This window comes from Aedes albopictus, chromosome 1 (assembly GCF_035046485.1).
Source record: "Aedes albopictus strain Foshan chromosome 1, AalbF5, whole genome shotgun sequence".
NCBI classification, from domain to species: domain Eukaryota; kingdom Metazoa; phylum Arthropoda; class Insecta; order Diptera; family Culicidae; genus Aedes; species Aedes albopictus.
In genome coordinates, this window is record NC_085136.1 from 21,043,726 (window position 1) to 21,063,859 (window position 20,134).

At 45.0% G+C, this 20,134-nt stretch overlaps 2 protein-coding genes across 2 annotated transcripts; one reads left to right on the plus strand and one right to left on the minus strand.

Moving 5' to 3' along the window:
• Positions 1-771, plus strand: LOC109433635 (HIG1 domain family member 2A, mitochondrial). The gene is made up of 2 exons (XM_029861107.2): positions 1-178; positions 314-771. Exon 2 carries the CDS (start codon positions 319-321, stop codon positions 649-651), a length of 333 nt encoding a protein of 110 aa, XP_029716967.1. The 5' UTR covers positions 1-178; positions 314-318; the 3' UTR covers positions 652-771.
• A 53-nt stretch (positions 772-824) lies between these two features.
• LOC115260190 (uncharacterized) lies at positions 825-12,518 on the minus strand. The gene is made up of 2 exons (XM_029861106.2): positions 11,998-12,518; positions 825-1,274 (listed from the first exon to the last, which is right to left on the minus strand). The coding sequence occupies exons 1-2, from the start codon at positions 12,314-12,316 to the stop codon at positions 844-846; spliced, it is 750 nt and encodes a 249-aa protein (XP_029716966.1). The 5' UTR covers positions 12,317-12,518; the 3' UTR covers positions 825-843.
• Positions 12,519-20,134: the final 7,616 nt, after the last annotated feature.

Consider the following 20,134-nt stretch of genomic DNA (forward strand, 5'->3'; position numbering starts at 1 on the left):
GCGGTCGGTGATGTAAAACTCGTCGTCCGTCCGTCCATCACTCGCAAGCGGCGACTGATATAATGCGACGTTGTTAATTTTGTGCTCTAAAATTAAACATTTTTCTCTTTAATTGGCTGTGTTGTACCAAGAATCTAAACAGTTTTGATTAGTTTATCTACGTTTTGGTAGAAATCAGGTAAGTTTCAATTTGAAAAAAGCCGGGCTAATGGCTTTGCTGTGAAAAAAATATTTTGCAATCTTTAAAGAGAGTCCGGGGCCAAAGTGGCAACTGACGTAATGCTACATTTTTGTTTGTGGTTTATCGTTTCAGCAACCATGTCCAACGCACCAACAACGGCTCCGGCAAGTGTCCAACAGCAAGCCGAGCTGGAGTGGATCCAGATGCGCAAGGACTACACGGACATCCATGCCGAAACGACCCGCGAAAAGATGGAACGCAAGGTGAAGGAAAACCCACTGGTTCCGATTGGATGTGCTGCGACGCTGTCGGCGCTCGGGTACGGGTTGTGGAGCTTCCGTCAGGGTCGCAAACAAATGTCCCAGTACATGATGAGGGCTCGAATCTTGGCGCAGGGCTTTACGGTGATGGCGCTGATCGTGGGCGTGGGGATGACCTACACCAAGAAGGATGGCGAGGGGCAGAAGTAAGCGGGTAAGGATGATGACTCGGCGTTATTTTGGGCGCCTCCGGTTCGGTTCGAATGTTTGATTTAGTGCTTTTGAGCGAGAAATTAGCAGGGCTAATATAATTGATGTTATCTAACTGTGCGATGATGGTTGGACATTTCGAATTTATTGATTGGAACAGAAAAGAAGGGTCATCATGGTGGTTTGGGATTTTTATTGAACTCGATTCGTTTGCCCCTTCTTGATGCCTTCCACCTCGTCGTACACGTCGATGGAGGCTTGCTGCATGTCGGGTGGTGGTAATTCCGGATATATAGCCTCAAATCCATCGCCATCCTCCGGCTTGAGCAGCGTGAACCCATCCTGTCCCATTCGCATGCAATCGAAGTGCAAGATCAGCAGTGGAAATCGCCAGACTCGAGCCTCGACGTCCATGCAGGCGTGCAGATTGAGTCGCGGAGTGTAGATGTCGAAGAATCGGAAGCAGAGGTCCGCGTTGAGTGGGATGTAGGGAATGGGCACTGGCAGGCAAACCGGTGGAGGGTTCTTGGCCGAGAAGGAGTTCTGAAAGATGCTGCTGTCGTTCATCAGGACGTCCATTTTGATGGCGAAATCGTACGGTTCGTATGAGAGTTTTGTGCAAACTGCAATGGAAAGATAATTACTGAATAAGATTGGTTGGTTTCCAGTGCTCAAAATTATGTATCATTTAGTAAAATTTAGCCGTCTCTAATTCCTTGATATTGTAGTTGTGATACCTTGTAATCATATAGACTTTCGTACTCTTTGAATGTCTGCCAGTAATCTGATTTATTATTCTATCATACAATCATAGCCTACTAACATTATACATAGCACAGTAGTAATTGTGGGGGAATCCTGGGATAAAATCTAAGCTTTTTCAAAAGTTCTTCTGATGATGATTCCTGCGGTTCTTCCAGCTATTCTTGCTAGGACTCCTCCAGAAATTCTAACTGCGAAACTTCAAAGATTCCGCTAGGGATTCTTCTAGAGCTTTCTCTTCGTTTCTTTGCTGGGTTCCTGCAACCCTCCTGGAATTCTTGCCGAAATTTCTACGGTTGTTCTTCCAGGGATTTCTGCAGAGATTTTATCCAAAGATTTGGCTAGAAATTCCTCATGAAATACCTGCAGAAACTCCTCTTGAACTTCCTCCGAAGATTCTACAACCAACTTCTCCTGCGGTTCTTTCAACAATTCCTCTCTCAGAAATTTTAACTGTGGTACCTACTGGAGTTCTTCTAGTGATTTCTATAGGATTTTATCCTGGCATTCTTGCTGAATTACTTCCAGGAAATCTTCACGAGATTTTTTCAGCATTTCCTCCTGTGATTTCTTCAGGGCCTTCTCTATGGGTTCCTCCAGAATACTTCTTTGGATTTCTCCAGGAATTCTTGATGGGGTTTCTTTAGAAAGTCCTGCATAGTTTCTTTCAGCAATTTGTCCTAAAACTACTGCTGAAATTTATACAATGATGAATCCAATGCTTTTTCCAACAATTCCTCCCAGGACTCATCCAGAAATTTTTAGTGTATCTCAAAAAATTTCCCATGGAATTCCTCCTGGAGCTCCAGCTGAGATTCCACAAGCGATTCCTACACTGTGATTCTTTCAGGAATGCCTGCTAGGACTCCTCCAGAAAGTTTTACTGTGATACCTGCAGGAAAACCTCCATAGATTTCTCTTGACATTCTTTCTGGGTTTCTTAGGATACTTCCAGAAATGCCTCTGGTGATACTTGTAGTGATTTTTCTAAAGACTAGTAGGTATTACTAGAGAAACCTCTTGTGAAATCCCATAAGGAATGGAATCCTAAAAGATGTTCTTTGAAAATATACCAGGATGAATGCCTAGAGAAATCCCTGGAAGAATCGGTAGAGGTATTCTGGAGAAATCCATGGAAGAGTCCCTGAAGGAATCGCAGACAATCAGTTCTTGGAGTTAGGCCGAAACGAGTTCTTGGATGAATAGCATGAGGAATTTCTCGAGAAATCCCAGGCCAAAATCTTCGAAGGAATTCCTGGAGGAATCGCCGGAGAAACTTCTGGAAGAATCACAGGAAGATTGCTTGGTATTTGTTGAATTGAAGTAAGCCATGAATTTAATAATGTTAATATTCCATTCCTTGTTCAAACCTGTTCACAATCAGACGTGTCTTTATTAACAGGTTATGGGCCACACACACCATAGCTACGGTTGCTAGTTACAGAAGACAACAAGATTGAAGATTTTTTCAAACGAAATATTTTTCAAAATGACCAATCCCAAGGAAGGTAGTTCTGGACTGCCGGATGGACCCCAAGTAGATAGACCCAGGGAACCTCCGCGATTCTCAAGCAGCGTTTCATTACCCGTTACCGAAAAACTCCGAGGACGAGAGAATTACAGTTCTTGGACGTTTGGAATGAAGATGGTGTTAATACGGGAAGGAACCTGGTATGCTGTGGATGCCGCGAGCGACGCAGTGGTGGAAGATGAAGTTTCTTTACGTGCTCTGGCTACAATTTGTTTAAGCATAGAACCGGTCAACTACAGCCTAGTTCAGGAAGCCAAGACTGCGCGTGGAGCATGGAAGAATCTCAAGAGCGCGTTCCAGGACAGCGGAATGACTTGTCGGATGGGTCTGCTGCGGAAGCTCACGTGTATTTGTTTGGCAGATTGCAAGTCGGTTGAAGAGTACGTGAACGGCGATGTGATGTCTACAAGCCACAAGCTAGCTGAAGTAGGATTCAAGGTCGACGATACGTGGCTAGCAAGCCTGCTCCTGATGGGATTACTTGAAAACTACGAGCCTATGATCATGGAATTGGAAGCGTCGGGAACCAGGATTACAGCGGATGCGGTCAAAGCCAAATAGATCAGGGTACTGGACCACACCGTAAGAAGAACCCGAGGAACGCTGCCTTCATTGCAAGTGTGAATTGTTCGAAGGACGTTGGATTATTGACTCTGGTGCCACCGTTCACACGTGCCATGATCCGAGCAGTATCGTCGATGGCACAAACGTCGCAAGCTATCAATGTGGCCAACAATGCTGAAGTTCCTGTACAGTAGACATTCGGTTGGTGCAAACGGTTTAACTGTAATGCTTTTTAACTGCAAGTCCGGTAAGTGCAACAAATTTGCAGTTATCGCACCGCCAAACGTCAAAATGGTGCGCAATGTTAGCCCAAATGAGCAGTTGGGTCACGTTCACGGTCATTTTATGTCGATTGACAACTTGTTGACATCTGTCAGTCCTTGCAGTTATCGAATTTCGTTCGCTAAGTGAAACGTAAACATGTTGCAGTTATCGAACGTCTACTGTAGTTGCTGTTGGAAACGTTATGCTGGAAGCTGCAGTTGAAGGTAGTTCATATGAAGGTTCGCTTTCGGATGTTCTTTGTGTTCCAGATTTGGCTGTAAACTTATTATCGGTAAGCCAGATTTGCAAGAAGGGCCATGAAGTAGTCTTCACAAGCGATGAATGCAAGGTGTTCAACGTTCAGACGAATGAGTTGGTTGCAGTGGGATCGGAAACAAACGGACTTTACAAGCTAGAGATGGTGAATTTGGCAACGGCGTGTGCGGCAAGTAACGGAGAAGTTACGACCTTTTCGCGAATTTCTCCGGATTTGTATATTTTTTGAAGACGAAGAAAGAAATTCTGGCTGCCTTTCAAGATTTCAAAGTTTTCGTTGAGACACAAACCGGTAAGAAACTGAAGCGATTAAGAACCGACAATGGAATGGAGTATATAGGAACGAATTTCGAGCGCTACGTCCGGGAAAGCGGTATTGCCCACGAGACAACGGTACCTTATAATCCAGAACAAAATGGTTTAGCAGGAAGGATGAACCGATCGATAGTGGAGCGAGCTAGGGCTTTGTTGTTCGACGCGGGATTGAACAAACGTTTTTGGGCAGAAGCTGTCAGTACTGCAGTTTACCTTATAAATAGGTCACCTACCAAAGGAGTCACCGTTACGCCAGATGAGAAGTTCACTCAAGTACGACCGGATTTGTCACACCTGCGAGCGTTCGGCGCGAAAGCGATGGCATACGTACCGAAGACAAGGCGACAGAAATGGGATAAGCAGTCTCAAGCATGCTTGTTTGTTGGATATGCGGCAAATTCCAAGTGCTATCGACTGTACGACCCGCAGACTGGTAAGATTTTCATTAGCAGGGATGTGATCATCACCGATGAAGATGTAAGCAGTAGCGATCGTGGTCAAGGAGAAACAGTTGAAGTGAATCAAATGGAGTTGTTGACTGAACGTGTAGAGGATTCAAACCCGAATGTTGAAGAAGCGATTGATCGAGACGACGAAAGTGAAGATGGAAGCGTAGATGGCTATGAGTCGACCGTTGATGAACTGGAAACAACCGTTGTGGAACCAGCTAGCAGCACTGCTTCATTAAAAACCTTTTCTCAGCAGAATTTCAACAAATCCCTCCGCAAATTTCAGTGCCACCGATAGAACGTGTGGTAAGGCGCAGCGAGAGGGAGCGCCAACATCCAGGCAAGTATTTCGATTATGAGGTAACCTACAGTGCTTTCCCTCAAAGGCTTGCCCCTTCACAGGACAGTTCCAAAAACCGATGTCGTCGTCCGGGTGCAGGACAGGTTGATCGTCATAACGATAGCAGCGCTAGGGTCGCGCAGAAGGCTCTGACAGTAATACAAGAACCAAGTACGTATCGTGAAGCGGTTGAGCAACGCTGCAAGGAGCAATGGATAGACGCAATGAACAACGAGTTTGAAGCTCTGATGCAGAATCGTACGTGGACTATGACGGAATTTCCAGCAGGACGAAAAGCGTTAAGGAACAAATGGGTCTACAAAATCAATAATAATTCAGACGGGTCGATCGAACGTTTCAAGGCAAGACTGGTTATTAAAGGCTATTCTCAAATCGAAGGAGTGTATTATACCGAGACGTATTCACCTGTCGTCCGTTATTCTACAATCCGGTACCTATTGGCCAAGGCTATGGAGTTGGACATGTCGATTCATCAGATGGACGCGGTCACTGCGTTCTTACAAGGCTACTTAGGAGATGAAGAAATTTACATGCAACAACCGGAAGGATTTGAGGATGGTACGAATCGAGTTTGTATGTTGAGAAAGACGCTTTATGGATTGAAACAGGCCAGCCGCGTTTGGAATCTCTAGCTCTAGACTGCGAATTGAAGAAGATGGGCCTAAAGCGTTCAAAGTTCGACACCTGTGTGTATCATCGAATCCATGGAGATCAAGTTTTGATAGTGACGGTATACGTGGACGATGTTTTGATATTTTCAAATAATACTGGAATGATCGAAGCTGTGAAACGAGATCTTGCGAGGAAATTCCGGATGAAAGATTTAGGAGAGGCTGAGCAAGTTCTGGGAATCAAGATTACGAAAGGAGGAGGTATGATAGCCATTGATCAAGATAGGATGCAATCCCGTACAAACTCCCTTGGACACCAATCAAAAGCTAACCAGCCAAATGAGACAAAAACGGAAGCAGAACGTGACAAGATGAAGAAAAATCCCTATCGCCAGTTGATCGGAAGCCTGATGCAGTTCCTAGCCAGACCAGATATTTGCCATGCTGTAAACTTGGTGAGTAGTTTCTGTGATGATCCCGGAGAACCCCACTGGACCGCAGCAAAACGGATTTTGAGATACCTGGAAGAGACGAAAAAGTGGAAGCTAGTCTACGCGAGGAATGCTGTTTATCAATTTCAAAGGTTACACCGACGCTGACTGGGCGACCACTGAAGCTGAATATATGGCGCTTTCGTCTGTGACTCAGGAAGCACTTTGGTGGAGAGGCTTTATCGCTTTAAACATCTGGACGAGATCACCGACGCAGAGGAGCTCGCAGTGGAGCAGCAGTGCGAGGCAGATGCACCAAATGCATCGATCCGCCTGCGAAAGGGTCCGGCAGGCACGTAGATCGTTACGTGTGCAGATGTGCAGAGTGCAGATTGTTAACATAGTAAGCATTGAATTTGTATCCCCTCAATAAATCAATCATTGTTAGTCACTACACCTGGTCAGACGCTTTTCGTTCTATCAGGTTATGAGTCCAGGATAGCTCTTACCGACTGGCTTAGCCTAGCAACCGGCCAAACAACAAGCCGAAAAGTGAAATCTTTTTCATCAAGAAGTCTCCGTTCAGCAGCGCGTTTCATCAATCCCTGGAGAAGCCGAAAAGCCGTGACGCTAAGGCGGCGTGGGCGTTCGGAATGCGGATGGTGATGATCAAGGAGGGAACCTGGCGAGCTGTGAATTCCCCGGACGACGTTCAGATCAGCGAGGATTTGTCGGACCGTGCCTTTGCCTTATAGCTCTTAAATTTGAGACGATGGCGGAAATGTACATCCGACTAAAGAGTGACGCCAGGCGAATCGGATTAGTCATTAAAGACATCATCAAAGACAAATTACATGATGGCAAAGGGCTCCAGAGAGGAATCACCGCGCCCGCCACCCCGAATTTATATCGTCGGTGATGAAATCGAGGCGGTTGAAGATTTTGTGTACTTTGGCTCACTGGTGACCGCCGACAATGACACCAGCAGAGAACTTCAGAGGTGCATTGTAGCAGAAAATCATGCTTACTTTGGACTCTGCAGAACTCTACGATCGAATAAAGTTCGCCGTAACACAAAGTTAACTATCGACAAAACGCTGATTAGATCGGTCGTCCTCTATGGGCACGAAACTTGGACCCTACGTGCAGAGGTCCAACGTGCCCTGGGAGTTTTCGAACGGAAGGTGTTGCGTACCATCTACGGCGGAGTGCAGATGGAAGACGGGACTTGGAGAAGGCGAATGAACCACGAGCTGCATCAGCTGCCAACCGTCGTCCAAACCGCGAAAATTGGGAGGCTACGGTGGACGGGTCACGTTATCAGGATGTTGGATAGCAACCCGACTAAAATGATTCTCGAGAGTCATCCGACCGGTAGAAGAAGACGTGGTGCGCAGTGAGCTATGTGGGTCGACCAAGTGGAGGACGATTTGCGGACCCTACGCAGAGTGCGGAGCTGGAGACAAACAGCCATGGACCGAGTGGAATGTAGACGGCTACTATGTACAGCAGAGGCCACCCGGGCCTTAGCCTGATCGCTAAGTACGGTAAGTAAGCCTGTGCCTCAGTATCTAGAAGTATAATTATAGCCTTTGTTCAAAATTCCCAAACAGCCAAAGAAGCTTGGCAAAGCCTTCGGACCGCCTTCCAGGACAGTGGGGAATATCGGAAGATTAGCCTGCTGCGGAAGTTGATGCGGTTGGAACTCGAGGGCTGTTCTCCCGTGGAGGAGTACGTGGATAAAATTTTGACCACAAACCAGAAGCTGCAGGAGATCGATTTCCCCCTTAACGACGAATGGATGTCACTGATCCTCATGATGGGGCTGCCGAAACGATACGAACCGATAAGGAACTATTGGCGTGCAAGAAGCGGAACTCCCTGGACGAGTGGATATTGGATACTGGAGCCGGAAACCACATGTGCAGAGACGACAGTGTTCTACTTGGCACCAAGCAGGTGTCACAGACCATTTTTGTGGCAGACGCTTCCGAGATACCAATTGTGGCCACGGTGACCATCGAGCTGGATGCTGATGTGGAAGGTGAGTGCTGTAGACTAGATATGTCTAACGTGCTCTGTGTTTCAGACCTCGCAGTGAATCAAGGACGAAGTAACGGGAGAAGTTATCGCCACAGGCTGCGAGAAGGACGGCCTCCAACTGAATCAGGTTGGTCAAACGAGTACGTGTGTGGCACGACCAGCCGCCAGTCTGGAGATTTGGTATCAACGACTGGGGCACCTTAACGTGGACAGCGTGAAGCGATTACTTGGCATGGTGGTCGGCATGAACATCTCAAGCGGGACGATGTCACCTTGTGTCCCTTGCATCGAGGCGAAGCATCAGTGGTTACCGTTCAAATCCGGTGGCACGAGGGCAAGCGATCTTCTCGAGGTCGTGCATTCGGACGTGTGCGGAGCAATGGAGAAGCCTTCCCTTGGCGGGAACAAGTATTTCGTCACCTTCATCGATGATGCGAGCAGGATGACCTTTGTCTATTTTCTGAAGGCCAAGAAGGATGTGTTTGAGGCGTTCAAGGAGTTGAAGGCCTACTCCGAAACCCGAACTGGGAAGAAGTTGAAGTGTCTGCGAACCGACAACGGCGAGGATTTTCTCAAGGCAAATGGCATTCGCCACGAGACGACCGTGCCTCACCATCCGGAGCAATATGGGTTGGCTGAGCGCATGAACCGGACGTTTCAGGAGCGAGCGAGAAGTCTGATGTTTGACGGCTAGTTGGACAAACGATTTTGGGCGGAAGCGACGTCGACAGCCGTTCATTTAGTCAACCGATCACCGGCGAAGGGAATCTCCGTCACCCCTTTCGAGAAGTTTACGGGTCGGAAACTGGATCTGTCCAATCTTCGAGTCTTCGGATCAAGAGCGATGGCTCACGAGTCGAAGGTGAAGCGTGCGAAGTGGGACCCCAAGTCAGAGTGTTCCAAGGCCTATCGAATGTTTAACCCGAAGAAAAATCAAGTTTTCGAAAGTCGGGATGTGATAACACTGGATGAGCGTCAAGTAGCGAATGTGTTGGTACCGGAGGAGATCAATTCGACCGTCGCATTGATGGTTTTCACGAGAGTTGATCAGCAAGAGATCATGGATGGCGAACAACAGGCTACCGTGGTCAACTAGCAACAGACCGTTGCTGACGTAGGTATCAGAAGCGCACAAAGAACGACGACGTCGGCTGATAGTGCTCTAGAAGAGCCACAGGATCCGCAACAACCGCTTGCGCTTCCCTGGCATTTTCTCAGCATCCTACGATGAGGCTCAGCGTGAAGGAGTGCCGATTCTCAGGCAAGTATGCAGATGTTAAGGTTACATACTGCCTCAAATGACTCCCCAGAATCGACGACGAGATGACTGAAGACCATGACGAGGACGTGTTTTGCAACACGGAAGCGTGAACTTGAACAGCACTGCGCTCCCGTCAAGCTCGAATGAGAAAGCTGTTGGAATGCAACATGCAACTGAGCACAGTGACTGGGAGCTCCCAGTCCATGGCAAGTTCGATAACGGCCCCCATCTCTCGCAGGAATACATTCCACAGGTATCCAAGGACCCTTATACGTTGCAGGAAGCGCTAAGCCGGGACCAGACAGGTATAAGGTAGATCTTCCGAAAGGACGGAAAGCTCAAAATCAATCCGGACAGCACCATCGAACGTTATAAGGCAAGACTTGCGATAAAAGGATTCTCGCATGTGGACTACAGCGAAACATATTCTCCCGTTGTCCGCTACACCAACATTCGACATCTCCTTGCGCTGCAGGCCGCGTAGCTGAATCTCTTCATGTACCATATGGATGCCGTGATGGCGTTCCTCCAAGGCGACCTGGACAGTGAAGAGATATACATGGAGCAGCCGGAAGGATTCCAGAACGAAGCCGCACCCAGGAAGATCTACCGACTGAAGAAGGCCCTGGTGCGTGTATTACAAGATGGAAAGTGACAAGATCATCATCGTGGCGGTCTACGTCGACAACTTTCTTTTGTTCTCCAACGATCAGGGTATGGTCGGCGATGTGAAGCAGCAGTTGTGCGACGAATTGCGGATGAAGGACCTAGGCCAAGCCAAGCAGATTCTGGGTCTGCGTGTCACCAGGACCGACGACACTTTCCATCGACCAGGAGCAGTACATCGAGGTATAAGACACGATCCGGTAAGTACTAGGTTTGGAGTAATGAAGTGCAGGCTGACATACGTGAGATGTTGCGAACCCGGCGTTTTCTGGATAAAGAGATGCTGACTGGGCGAGCGGTCCGGAGTCGAGGCGATCTGTCAGCGGTTACGTATTTCTGCAGCGTGACGGAGCGGTTTCCTAGAGTTCCAGAAGGCAAGCAACTGTTGCTCTATCGACCACGGAAACGGAATACATGGCACTTTTCGCGGTCACCCAAGAGGCCGTCTGATGGCAAAGGTTCATTCGTGAGCTGTACGGCATCGACGAGGCACTGGTCAACAAGTACGAAAACAAGAGTTCAATCTGCCTGGCTAAGAAAGAGATGAACTACTCGGCGGGAACGAAGCATATCGACGTGCGACGCTACTCCCTCAAGAGGAAGTAGAGGTGCAGTAGAGATCAAGCTAGAACATGTGGCATGATGCGGCAGATCCCGACAAGGGCGTTACCTGTATTCAAGCTGCACGAAGACAGGAAGTTATTAGGTGTAATACAAATACTCACTCAAGGGAGGATGTGCACATAGTAAGCATTTGATTTGTATCCCCTCAATTAATCATTCCTAACTAGTGACTAATAACTATACCAGGTCGGACGTTTTTCATTCTATCAAAAACATGATCACTTTATCATCAAATTCTCAAACAACAATAGTCCTGTACAATAAAGTAGGTTGATCATTGTTGAAGTTCCTTCATCCTGCTCTTACTAATTTGTCGAGACACCCGTGGATGAAGTACTCGACATTGTGGAGTGTGAAACAATGCTGCTAACGCTGTTCAGTGTCTACTCCAAGATGTTTATGATTAACACTGAGATCTCCAAAGAGAGTAAGGACTTGTTCTGCACCCTGACAAACGACAAGAAACACATATTCTGTAACATCTACTTGGACATTATGGCGCTAAATAATGCGTTGGATAGGACTTCCTCCCTGAACAACTTCGAGTTCTTCGAAGAAAGTGCTCGAGATGAGGTACCTATAGAAATATATACTATAGTAAGAGCAGAATGCAGCAACTTCAACAATGTTCAACCTACTTCATTGAACAGGACTAATGTAAACAAGAAGGCTGCTTAATTTTATTCTTAGCAAAAGGGAAATATTTTCTTTAAATTTACTCTGCTCCGATTATGTTGACATTGGCAGTCTCAGTATTAGCGTTGTACGCCTGCATACGACCGGCTCTGAACTCAGTGAAAGATAAGAGAAATAACCAGATGCGGGTCATAGAGTAGTTACCTACCGGATAATAATCTGAACCAAAGTCATTTCCGCAAACAAACTGATGCTTTGCAACCGTGGTTTACTAACAGATTTGATGACTTCTCTTGTGAATAACTATACGGTCTTCTAACTGTCCTAGTATTCCAGAGATATTAACTCTCGAGCAGTGGCGTCTTCGGCCACCCTCAGCGACACCAAATACACACTGAGTGCCACATGTAACTCCCTCCTATCTGGAGTTATGTTACATAACCCTAATCAACGAATTACAATACGAATTGAACACTTTCTAGGGATATTGTAACTTATAAAAACTGTCTTGTAGATCACCAACCTTCCAATTCCCCTTGTCACTCTACTTACAATGCCGATTGAATCCAAGCTGGCGGATCTTCATCCCCATACAGCATCTACACTGCAACCCCTCGCACTGACACTGGTTCCCATAGACTTCCTGGCGCGCTCGATCATCTTCTTCATCCCCGGGCTTCGCAAAGCTCACCACTGGATATCGGAACGTCCGATTCGTATTCACATCAAAGAAACTAATATCATACTTGTTGCTCTGCTTCCGATGCTTCACTGTCTTCTTCTGCTCGACCCCCTCCTGCATCGCGCCCCAAATCGACGTAAAAAGCAAAAATCCAAGTATCATTTCCGCAAAACGGACACCCGACCGCATCCTGATTCTTCCGGCAGCGACAACACCCCAAATCCGACTGCGGGTAACTCAACCGAAAAAATCGTTTTGCCATCATCTACATACCTACCTACTTGTGCAAGAATCTCACACCACGCGCGCGTTGTTGTCGCGATCGTCGCAGCAGCCCATGCGCTCGCGCGTGGGAGCTACGCAACAGTAATTACCACCCGAAGCAAGCCATGCTTGCTTGCTACTAGGTAGGTAGGTACGTGTGATGCGCTTCGCCAATACAAGTGGAAGGAAAACACACAGGAGGCGTTGATTGCCGAAAAAACGACACTTTTGAATTTCATTAGCACCCACTAAGCCGCTTAGCCGTCCGTCGTGGCCAATTGGTGCGCGCGCATGGTGTGCGGTCAGATAGTCAGCCACTTGAAGAAGCCAATCGATTGTTCGGTTTTTGGAAGAAGTGACGAATTTTGAGGAAAATACGATTCATTGTAGGTAGGTTTAACAAAAAATACGATTTGAGTCGTAAAATTGAATTACGCATAATTACGTGGTTGGTGGTACAATATGACGATCGAAGTAGGCGGGGAAGAACACGCCACACAGATGCATCGAATTGCGACTGCAAATCGTGAGTGAGTAACTGTGGGTGTCGTCAAGCATGTGTGAAACATTTTACGTTTTTTGAATACCAATTTGAGAATTAGTTCAAATTTATATGGAAGTGCGTGCGCGAGTTGCTGCAATCAGGAAGCTTGGTCCGATGCACTGTGGAAACGATGCTGGACAAAATCCGATCGATAATTGATAAAAGAGATCAAAAGCCTTCGACATCGAATTAGCTGATGGCGTTGCTCTTCTAGCTCAACGGCGCACTGATATGGAGAGCAAGCTCTATGATCTTCCCAACTAATAATCACTTATTTTACAAGCACCTTTACGACGAATTAATTCAGCATGATGCTGAATAACACTTGAATAATTTTCAGGCGCAACCTTTATTCGGGTTTTGTTCACACAAATTTGGAGAAAATATAAAGCATAGTGTTATGTACCAACTGAAATGTTCATCGTTAAATCGTTTTACTACAATACAGTATGCGGCAGGGCCCATATAGCCGAGGCGGTAAACGCACGGGTATTCAGCATGACCATGCTGAGGGTGACGGGTTCGATTCCCGGTCGGTCCAGGATCTTTTCGTAAAGGAAATTTCCTTGACTTCCTTGGGCATAGAGTATCTTCGTGCCTGCCACACGATATACGCATGCAAAATGGTCATTGGCAGAGGAAGCTCTCAGTTAATAACTGTGGAAGTGCTCATAGAACACTAAGCTGAGAAGCAGGCTTTGTCCCAATGAGGACGTTACGCCAAGAAGAGAGAAGAGAGAGAGTATGCGGCAGGAAAAAATGCGAAAGTGTTTTTCAATTTCAAACCTTGTTTTCGTCCATTTGACGTTAACCAATCTATGTTTCAACGTTCCATGATCTCTAATAGGCTAGTTTTCTGAAAAGTTAATTTAAAATTTTCCCTTTTTGGTCACTAACCTTAACAGGGTGGCGCCTGAAGCTGAAGATAATCAGAATTTTTAAACCGCAGAAAAGTACACAGGTCGCTAAATTTCGCATCTGATAAAACAAAATTTTTAATTTTCTCTACAATATCATCAAATATATGTCCTTATTTCATCTAGTATGTGAAACTACATGGCTCTGGATCAGTGTGGTCTGGTTGTTCATCGAATTTAAGCTAATTTTTTTTACTGTTATAGTCATTTTGTTTAATGACCATTGGGCGCGTAGTTTATTGATACCCGCTTATTAGGCTTACATTATCACATGTTAAACATCAAATATGTTTATTTTTATTTTGCAGTGCTAGAATATAGACATTGACTGAAACACTGTCATGAACAAATAGTCATATATAGTTATGGACATCCCTAAGCTCTACCCACGATCTACGGTCTCTACCATCGTGGACTAGATGCTGACCAGGCACTTGGCAAACCGCCATGAACACCAACACTTGGCGACAACGAACTTTGGACGACGAGCATACAGTTGCTGACAACGCAGTCAGCAATCCACCGTGATGACCGACCGTTGGCAACATCGAAGCCCCGAGCGACGCGTGTCAATGCCCCTGGAACGGCAACGGTCACCAATACTTCGATCGACGCAATCCAGGCCAACATCATCCGATGGCCTTTCGCTGATGCCAGCAAGATTCTCATCGAGCCCCACCGGAGGACGCAGGTGCGCCCTCAGCCCAGGTGGTCGAGGCCAGTCAGTAAGTAGGAAACCTTGAGTGCGAGCAGTTAGAAGTTCTAAGTGAAGTCTGATAGAAAAGTGTGGCCTTCAGCCGTAGGAAAGACTTATGTAGCAAGTGAAAAGTGAATGATTAATAAAATTCGGGACTTAGTGTTCATAAGTGAAGAAAAAGATTTCTTTTTAAAAAGTCAGATGTGAAGTCCCGTATATTTGTATATATCCCATATTTAGCGTGTAATAGTGCCTTGAACTTTTCGCATTTTTTCCTGCCGCACCCTGTATAGTAAAGCTATTATTCAGCTTTAGCAAAAATGATTAAAAATAAATAAAATGCAGCATTTTTCAATTTGCACGAGAGTTAACGATTGGCAATTATGCTGTGAACAGCTATTGTGGAATAATAACTACACATAAATTTACCTAAATCAAGATTCAAATTCGAGACCCGTCGATTGCCAGTCGCGAGGCCAGCCGAATGCCTTCCTACCTGCGCCAACCTAGAGATGATGAATCGAAGCGCTCAAATCTAAACATAAACTAACCGTGGTTTAATAATGATCACACTTCCACTCCTAATTAGCACAGAACGTTATGGTTAACAACTGAACAACATATTAACCCAGCTGCTGTTTCGTAAAAACACGTGTTTTTCATCCTGTACTCTGAGTCGTAGTATGATGAAATTAAAGAGCTTATTTGACTTGTGTGAATTACTAAAGGTCGAATAAAAATCTTATCAAACGTTTGAAAAGTGTTTCAAATTATCAGTGTTAATACCGATACGAAAGGTTGAACATTGCGCATTGACTATTTTTTAGTTCAGCTTTCATTACTATAATAAAGCAACAATTCAGCATGCATGCTTGTTTGCGATTGTTAGTTGGGTTGCCAATCGCTCCTCGGCGGCAGGTCTTTCCATCAACGTCAACAAGACCAAATCGTTAGATGTTAATACGGTCAACCCTTCCAGCTTTATGGTAGGTGGGCAAGCAGTGAAGAATGTTGAAAGTTTCAAATTTCTTGGTAGCCGAATGGCGGCCAAGATCGACATAGGTGCACGGATCAAGAAGGCGAGGGCTTTCTTTGTGAGTGTATGGAATGCATGGAAAAACAATCAGATTAGTCGAAACACCAAAATCAGACTTTTCAACTCGAACTCTGTGTTACTGTACGCGTCTGTACGCCAGTGATACATACCAAGTTATCAGTGGAGAACACTCAGCGGCTGCAGGTCTTCATCAAAAGATGCCTGCGGTGTATAATTCGTGCATGGTGGCCTCACAATTGGATCTCCAACGTGGTGCTCCATCGTCGATGTCATCAAAAGCCGATAGCGACAGAAATTCGGGAGCGAAAGTGGAAGTGAGTCGGCCACACTCTACGTAGGGATGGGAACGAAATTAGCAAACAATCGTTAGAGTGGAACCCAGCAGAGGCAGACCCAGAGGCTCATGGCGGCGCAGCCAGGAGGATGACGAAGAGCCAGAATCATCAACCCAGCATTCGATTCAACATGGCGTCCAATGTTTTTGTTTTGATTGCTTAATTCATGGAATAAATACGCTGGAAACATTGACACTGCTTCGTTGCTACATATAATATCGTGCAAAGTGATAAAGAAAGAGAAACAATAATCAACGATTTCGTTTGAAATGTGTAATTTCCGAAATAAGCACTAGCAACACACGAGCCACACACCCGAAAATCAGGAGCAAGTTAGGGTAAAGCGACCAGAAAGTGGGTACCAAAACGCGCTGTACCAAAAACGATGATGGGTAGAGCAGCAATGTACCGAGTTTGACAGCTGTGTCACCCCACTGGGCGCAGCCTCAACAACGAAATAAAGCAAGTCGACAAAAATTTGACCTGGCCATAAGTCAAGGCGATGGCGGGCAATCACCATCACCAAGTAACACCAAGCCCTTAGTCGCTTCGTGCTGAGATGCGTGAGTTCGATTCTCGCCGCAGCTGTCAGGAAAAGCTTTTAGCTGTACCACTGGGCGTTGCATGTTAGTCCGTTGTCTAGTGTCGTGCTTTCTTCAAGGAGCGAAAAAAGCTCACTGGTGTAGGGTGTGAACTGTGGTTCGTGCAATTCCCCTTGCCTGTCCTTCCTTTATAAAGCATCAAGACGAGGTCGTCAGTGCTGCCTCATGGAGAAGCGGAGCCACCGAGAACAGACATTTAAGCTCGAACAAAAATATGTCGAAATCGTATGTAAAGGATTTAAGTGTACCTCAACGCCACCAATGGAGGCTGCCCCACATATAAAGTCGATTTGACCCCACGATGGCAGTGTTCATCGTTAAAATACACTAGCCCACAAAGCGACACGAGCGCCAAACGACCAAAAACGGCGAGTACTGGAAACAAAAATAACAATATAAGTGATGAGACACCGGCGCCACGCAACGAGAGCATAATGACATACTCTGATATGACCGTTACAAAATTTTACACAAGGCAGAAAGCAAAGATAGACGTCTGTTCTCTGTGGTGGAGCTTTAACGGAGCCTGCATCTTGAGGTTCCGTATTATGCCAAGTTATTCTACTGTAGTTTGCTAAGATGGCTGGGAACGGATTGTTCCAGTGACTTACGCAATATTCACAACTGGAAGCATTGAACGTGTCCGTGTCTTAAAAACGTAAGTATTAAATCGTTTAATGCATTTTGCCTTTCGTTTGAAAAATCTTTTTTAAAAATCTTAAAAAAGTACTCTAAAAACGCCTGTTCTGGTAGGACTCGAACCAGGGGGCCAGCAAAAGGCAAAATCACCGTAGCTCACAACAAAAACACGTTCAAAATTGTTTGTGTTGAAAATTGATGCATTACACAATTTCTTACTGATTTATTTGCTATCTTCGCGTTGTCGTGTAATTTCGAACGATTGCACGCCAAAATTTTGGTAACCTTTTGCTAGTTTTACACGTTTTACTTAAGTCATAACTTATGGTAATGACTAATTCGCAAAAGTCGTACACATCCCAGATCTGTCAGAGTGCCCAAAAGTGTCAATTTCCCAAACATGTCAAATTCATGTGAACTACGGCACATCTATTCGTGGATGACGTCCGCGCTGCCCCGCTGACTCGAACCCACGATTCCGTTTCACCGGCGATTTAACCCTCGACTTAACCAACTATGTCACAGAACATGATGAAGGCCTACGAACAAGGTGAGGAGATTTCTGCTACTGGGAATCCGCTTTCTGGGACTCTTTCAGATATTTCGTCTTGGATTCTTTCAGAACTTCCCTCTTTGATCCCTCAAGGCAAATCCAGCTGAAAATTTCAGGTTTTTTTCAGAAGGGCCTGGAATTCTTCAAGAAGTACTCTCCTGGGGTTCATTTGATATTTTTTTTCTGGATTTTTTTTTTTGGATTTCTCCAGAAATTTCTCTGAACTGGTAAAATACATAAAACACCGTTTTCTATGAAGAATTTTTCGCTTGACGTAAAGTTTTCTCCAACTGGAGTGGGAATCGAACCCTCCGGATATCTCAATCATTTCTATCCGAAATTTCTACTTTACATCTGGTATTCCTGCTGAAGTGGCTACTCGTTTTTCAGGATTTCTTTCTGAAATTTCTACAGATACTTCTTCTAGTATTCATCTAAAACTTCCTTCTTAAATTGCTCAAGACGTTCTCAGACGACCCCAGACGCTCAAAAAGATTCAGGATTTCTTCTAGAGATACTATCGAGATTTGTTTCCTGCATTTCCTTTTAGGATCCGGTGAATTCTAGAAGAAATTAATGAGAAAAATACTGCTGAGATTTCTTACTGGAAGTTCTTCATTAATTCTTTTAGGGATTTCTCCTGGATGTTTTTTTTGTAATATTCCTCGTAGAGCTCCTTCCTAGAATTTTTCAAGGTTTCATTTCAAATTCAAGAAGTTAACAGAAATGTGTAAAGAAATTATTTTTGAGATTTTACTGGATTTTTTGTGGGATTTATCCTATAGTTCATCCAGGTTTTTTTTTTATTTGTTCTCGGACTGCTCCAAATATTTCATCAGGTATCTCTCTTGTTTTTTTTCAAAGTTTTCTTTCTGGGGTCCATGAAGGAGTTTCTCCTTCATTACTCTTACTCTTTTGGGCATTTGGCTGGCATTCTTCTAAAAGTTTATTTTGACATTCTTTCTTTTAACATTTTCTTTGATAATAATTTCTCTGGGATTTCTTCTAGAGTTGCTACAGAAGTTATTCCTAAAAATTCTGCGACAGCTACTTCAAAGATTAATTCTGGAGCTCGATTTGAATAGGTCGTATGTGCTTTTGTCGATTAAAAATTCGATCAATTTGATTCGCTTATTATAGCGAAAACCGTTGAAATTGAGCAAAGTTGATACATACAGCAGAATTCTTACAAAACAGGCTTTCTATTCCATCATTAAAAGTTTGCAAAATATCTGCCATATTGCTACAATGACTAAAATAAACTGATCGAATTTTATATCGACAAAAGCACATACGACCTATTCAAATCGAGCTCCAGAATTGGAAGTTTATATTTACAAATTGTCTGTAGAAGCTCATACCAGGATTTCTTCCAAAGTTTATCTTGTAATAAGTCAAAAAAATTCCTTAAACTTCCTTCTAGAGAAGTGTCATTGGATTTTTACAGGAGTTTAAGCTGGGATATTCACGGTTCTTACGGTTTTGCCTTTCTCGTACACCAAGGTGTACCGAAAGGCTATATGTTCACTCCAAAAATGAAATTTTGATAGAGCCTTCGGAGGGGCAAGTTTCATATACCAATCGACTCAGCTCGACGAGTTGAGATGATGTCTGTGTGTGTGTATGTATGTGTGTGTGTGTATGTGTACAAAAAAGATCACCGCACTTTTAGATAGTAAATATCAACCGATTTTAACGATCGACGGCTCACTCGACGCGGAATCTGGTCCCATTGTTTCCTATTGAAAATGGTTCGGATCGGTCCAGCCGTTCCGGAGTTATGGCCATTTAGGTGTTCCGGAACCGGTACCCCTGTAAGGGGCCAGACATGAAAATGCACCAAACCCATGCATGCGACCCATCAAACCACGGCATTTACGATTATCTGATGAACGGTAAGCTGGAAAATAGTCTCAGACTATATCTGAACCGGTAGTGTTTCGGAACCGGTTCTGGGTGTCCCGCCGGAAGTGGCCAAATATCAAATTAAACATAACTCATGCATGCGACACATCAAACAGCGGCTTTTTAGGTAATCCGATGAACGATTAGCAGAAAAACTGTATCAGACCACATCTGAATCGGTAGTGTTCCGGAATCAGTTCCGGATGTCGCACCGGAAGTGGCCAAATACAAAAGAGTACCAAACCCATGCATGCGTCACATCAAACAGCGGCATTTTCGATAACCTGATGAACGGTTAGCAGGAAAACAATATCAGACCATACCGGAACCAGTAGTGTTCCGGAACCGGTTCCGGGGGTCCCGACGGATGTGGCCAAATATAGAAGAGTACCAAACCCATGCATGCGATACAACAAATAACGGCTTTTCTGATAACCTGATGACTGGTTATCAAATAAATAGGTTAGGACCACATTAGCGACAGCTGGTTGTAT

What these genes read in the sequence shown, in the direction of transcription:
- LOC109433635 (XM_029861107.2), top strand. Translation starts at nt 319, where the DNA reads ATGTCCAACGCACCAACAACGGCTCCGGCAAGTGTCCAACAGCAAGCC.
- LOC115260190 (XM_029861106.2), bottom strand. Translation starts at nt 12,316, where the DNA reads ATGCGGTCGGGTGTCCGTTTTGCGGAAATGATACTTGGATTTTTGCTT. An exon ending in GCTTGGATTCAATCGGCATT is followed by an intron (nt 1,275 to 11,997) that starts GTAAGTAGAGTG and finishes TTTCCATTGCAG; the next exon opens with TTTGCACAAAACTCTCATAC.